Source organism: Mastomys coucha, unplaced genomic scaffold (genome assembly GCF_008632895.1).
Source record: "Mastomys coucha isolate ucsf_1 unplaced genomic scaffold, UCSF_Mcou_1 pScaffold6, whole genome shotgun sequence".
NCBI lineage: Eukaryota > Metazoa > Chordata > Mammalia > Rodentia > Muridae > Mastomys > Mastomys coucha.
The window spans coordinates 32,383,360-32,387,346 of NW_022196912.1; the positions used below are offsets into that span (position 1 = coordinate 32,383,360).

The window sequence follows — 3,987 nt, forward strand, 5'->3', positions numbered from 1 at the left end:
TTTGTTTGTTTTTTTGTTTTTTGGAGGGGAAACTGGGAATGGAAAAATTCGCATATAAATAAAGAAATTAAAAAAAAAGAATTAAATATGTGGGTCTTTTGTCTTACACAGGGATCCCAAGAATTACCTGTGCATAATACAGACTCTCGAGGATACGTTGTGCAAAATCAGTGGTCCCGAACATCAGGGAGCCCATCTACTAGGGCTCCATCAGTGGATGAGCCCAGAAGCAGGAATACTGTTGTCAAGGTAAAGCTATTGATGAAAGCGAAGAGTGAATGATAAGTGATGACTTATATCTATTGGGACTTATTTTTCAAAGTGTTTAGACTTTGTTCTGGATAAGTGACTTCTTGGTAGTTAATTTAGCTCTTTCAGACACACCCAGGCAAGCCTAAAGTTACCATTGAGAAAACAAAAGCACAAAGCAATCTGCCCAGGTTTTCATTCTACAAAGTGGAAGACAACAGTTTTAAATAAGGCCTTTAGGTCTAGCTGTATGTTCCCTGTCCTCATCCAAAAAACAAATGCAATTGAGTGCCCATGGCTCTGAAAAGAGGAAAGGGATGAAACAATCAAATCAAAAGAGAAAATTTAAATGTCACTGTATGGGTTTAGGCCCTTTACGTGACCTGACTACATAAGTGAATTTATGAATTTGTTTCCAGATGCACAGAAAAGAAGAGATTGCCCTGTGCAAATACAGAAACATATCCCATACACCTATACTTTGTTGGATTTGGTTCAATAATCTCACTAAGAATGGCCATGCATGTGAAATAAACATAAATTGAGTGTTATATGAATATGTGAATGTTTAATAACATCTTGCAGAGCTGTGTCAGTAATGTATTATTTCTCTAGAATTCCCCCTTCTTATTTAGAAAGACAATCAATTCTGTTGTTATCTGATAGCATAGCAAGACTGAAGACATGTGACTCTCCAGCCCTCCCAGCAATCACATGCATAGTCACTGGGAAAGGGGAGTCATAGAGGATCAGGATAAGTAGATGTTCTAGTGCCAGTGTCTTACCCAGTTTACACATGAAACTCACTCGAGTCACTGAGGGAGGTGAGGTTTATGACTTATGCTACTTAAGGATAAGAGAATTTGACCCTATTTACTGTGATGAGCACATGTGTTACGCATGCATGAGGTCCAGGTAGAGAAGTTGGTGGATGAGAGTACAGCGAGCAGTCTGTTTTAACAGTAATATCCAAAGTCTGGAGACTAGAAATGTGTGGATCCTTTTCAGTCTAGTTAAAGGAGCTAGGATGAACTAGGATTCATTCTGATCTAGGAATAGGCTAGAGCTAGAAGGTGCAGTGTGGGAAATAGGGATGTGAACCCTCATAGGCCTGAACTACAACCTCCATTTCTTCATCAGGCCCCTAACAGCACTGCCACTTCTCGAACTTCCTCAAACTCCCCCAGTCAACACGAGACCTCACCTCCACCTCAGACAACAGAGAAGTCCTCCCTTCAACAGACTCCGCAGAACAGACCTATCACCCAGCCTGACTCACAACCCCCCACACCCCCGGAAACAGAGCCTGACTCCAGACGGACATCGAAGATGTATGCGGGCAACGATCCATGGGCCCCCAGGGAAAACAGAGAGCCTAGAGACTTGCAGTTGAGGGACTATGCACACAGCTGTGACTCGAGAGAAGGGATACCCAAGACTCGAGAGTATCCACGCACTCCTCCCACCGAGTGGAAGTCCTATGTCCAGCGCCGCCTCCAGTATGGCACCTCTGTGGACATTGACCCGGAATCTCTGCCTGATGGCCAGCAGCAGCGGCAGAGGCAGCAGATGGAAGAAGATGAAGTGGATGAGGCCTATTGGACATCTGTGAGCATGCTGTATGAGAAGATCCCCAGCTGTGCGCGGCCCAGGCCGGTGAGGGTGCCTGATTTCTGGCACTCCTAGGCTCCTTTCTTCTTGTCCCTCAACTACATCCCACTTCTTGTGTAAAGAACTCCTTCCCAGTCTTCCCACCCTCTATCCCATCCCACCTGCATCCTTACCTTTCTGTATTCATTGACTCTCCTTTCCTTGACCTCCGCAGCCCAAACCCAAGCATGCCATCACCATTGCTGTCTCTTCTCGGGCACTTTTCAATATGGTAGATGACAGGAAAATCTACGAAGAAGAGGGTCTGGAAAAGTACATGGAGTATCAGCTCACCAACGAGAACGTCATCCTGACCCCAGGGCCAGCATTTCGGTTTGTCAAGGTACTGTGTGAACTGCCATTCACTCCCATCAGGAACTTTGGATAAGAACAAAAAGAACCGAGGTGGACTTTTGGGAGTTTGTCCATTCTCCCCAATAATCCCTATACTATCTTTATAATTCTTGTCCAATTCCAGTTGACTAAGTCCCAAAGATATCTGGAATTGTTGAGAAAAGGATTTTTCATCTTGAACCTTCCATTATGGATCGTGGCTTTCTTCAGTGGAGCCCTAGTCATCTGACCTTTAAACAAAAACGGGGAGCACTGGTTTCTCAGGGGATGCTTCCGGCCTCAGTGCAATCTCCTGGAGCTGGGAGCACTGGCTGGGAGCATTGACGAGAATTGCCCAGTATACCTCCTGGTCTTGCTAGCTTTAAGATTAGGAAGTGGCATATTTGCTCTGATATGTTTGAGAAGACTAAATAAATAAATAAATAAATAAATAAATAAATAAATAAATAAGTTACTTTGGGCAGAAAAAAAAAAAAAAGCCTGTGTCCTCCATACAGGAGTTAGGTAGGAAGTAATAAAGAGTTAATGGTCCTGAGCTGTATTAAAAGGTCTTAGCATTAAAAAGGTTGCGAACCACTGTTCTAGACTCTGTGGTCACAGCCTATGATCTTCCCAAGAACATATAAAAACAAAAACAAAAACAAAAAAAATGAGATTATCAACTAGTCCCAATCTTTCTGCATGAGTGACAAGTAAATTCCCAAATCATTCCAAATTTCTTACAATAAAATCAGGACTTACAAAGTTAAACAAATAGACAAAGAAGAAGGCATATCATTAAGTGTATCTTTTTCTCTACCTACTGTTGAGATAATTCTCTTTTTTGTGGTTATTACATTTCAAATGTTGTCCCCCCTTCCCAATTTCCCCTCCACAATCCCCCATCTCATCTCCTCTTCCAAGATAGTTCTATTAAACAGAATGTTTTAATATCATCCTATAGACATTCCCACTTTTGCCATGGCATTAACTGAAGCTTATGTGTGGGATCCAGAAAACATAGGAAAGGTAACATCACCATGTTTTAAAGGAGCACTGATTTTTTTTTTTTTTTGCGAAGCTTGACTCTGACCCTGATGAGATGTTTTTCCTCTTGCTGCCTAACACCCACCACCTTGCCTGCCCCTTTTTATACATCCGTGTTTGCAACCTGCAGGCACTGCAACATGTCAACTCTAGACTCCGTGATCTGTATCCTGAAGAACAGGACTTATTCGATATAGTACTGATGACTAATAACCATGCCCAAGTGGGAGTACGGCTTATAAACAGCGTCAATCACTACGGTAAGTAAAATAAATACCATGTGGAAGACCGGCTCTCAGCCCTGCAAAAAAGAAGCCATGCTATTTTGCTAACTGTGGCTTAAACCATTGCAATGTCTTTGATACCAACACCCCCTTCTGAGTGGGGAATGTTTATTTGCCTATGTCAGAACAAGAAAGGCCATGTTCATTTTTAACTTCAGCACAGAGTTGGGCTCAAAGCTCTGGACTTAACTTGTCAAGTGTGAATTTCAAAGTCTTAATCCCAGGTCCTCAATATATTTCTCTGCTTTATGTTTTTCACTTCTGAACTTGACTTCAAGGAGCCGTCAGCCCAGAGGCTTTTTCTATGAGATCAAACTTTTTCCTCACCACAGATCAATGTTACAGGTTTAAAGGTTTTCACCTCCCCTTCCAGCTCTTAAAACTGGATGCTCCTGGATGTGTTCTCTCTCTCTCTCTCTCTCTC

The 3,987-nt window shown here is 42.5% G+C and overlaps 1 protein-coding gene across 3 annotated transcripts in view; it reads left to right on the plus strand.

Moving 5' to 3' along the window:
• The window catches only part of LOC116080234 (cytosolic 5'-nucleotidase 1B), a 16,033-nt gene that overhangs the window by 3,415 nt on the left and 8,631 nt on the right, over positions 1-3,987 (plus strand). For all 3 annotated transcript variants that reach the window (XM_031356540.1, XM_031356542.1, XM_031356543.1), the window contains 4 exons: positions 112-249; positions 1,390-1,905; positions 2,075-2,242; positions 3,410-3,539. In XM_031356540.1, the coding sequence (XP_031212400.1) occupies positions 112-249; positions 1,390-1,905; positions 2,075-2,242; positions 3,410-3,539 (952 nt within the window). The remainder of the gene's footprint in view (positions 1-111; positions 250-1,389; positions 1,906-2,074; positions 2,243-3,409; positions 3,540-3,987) is intronic.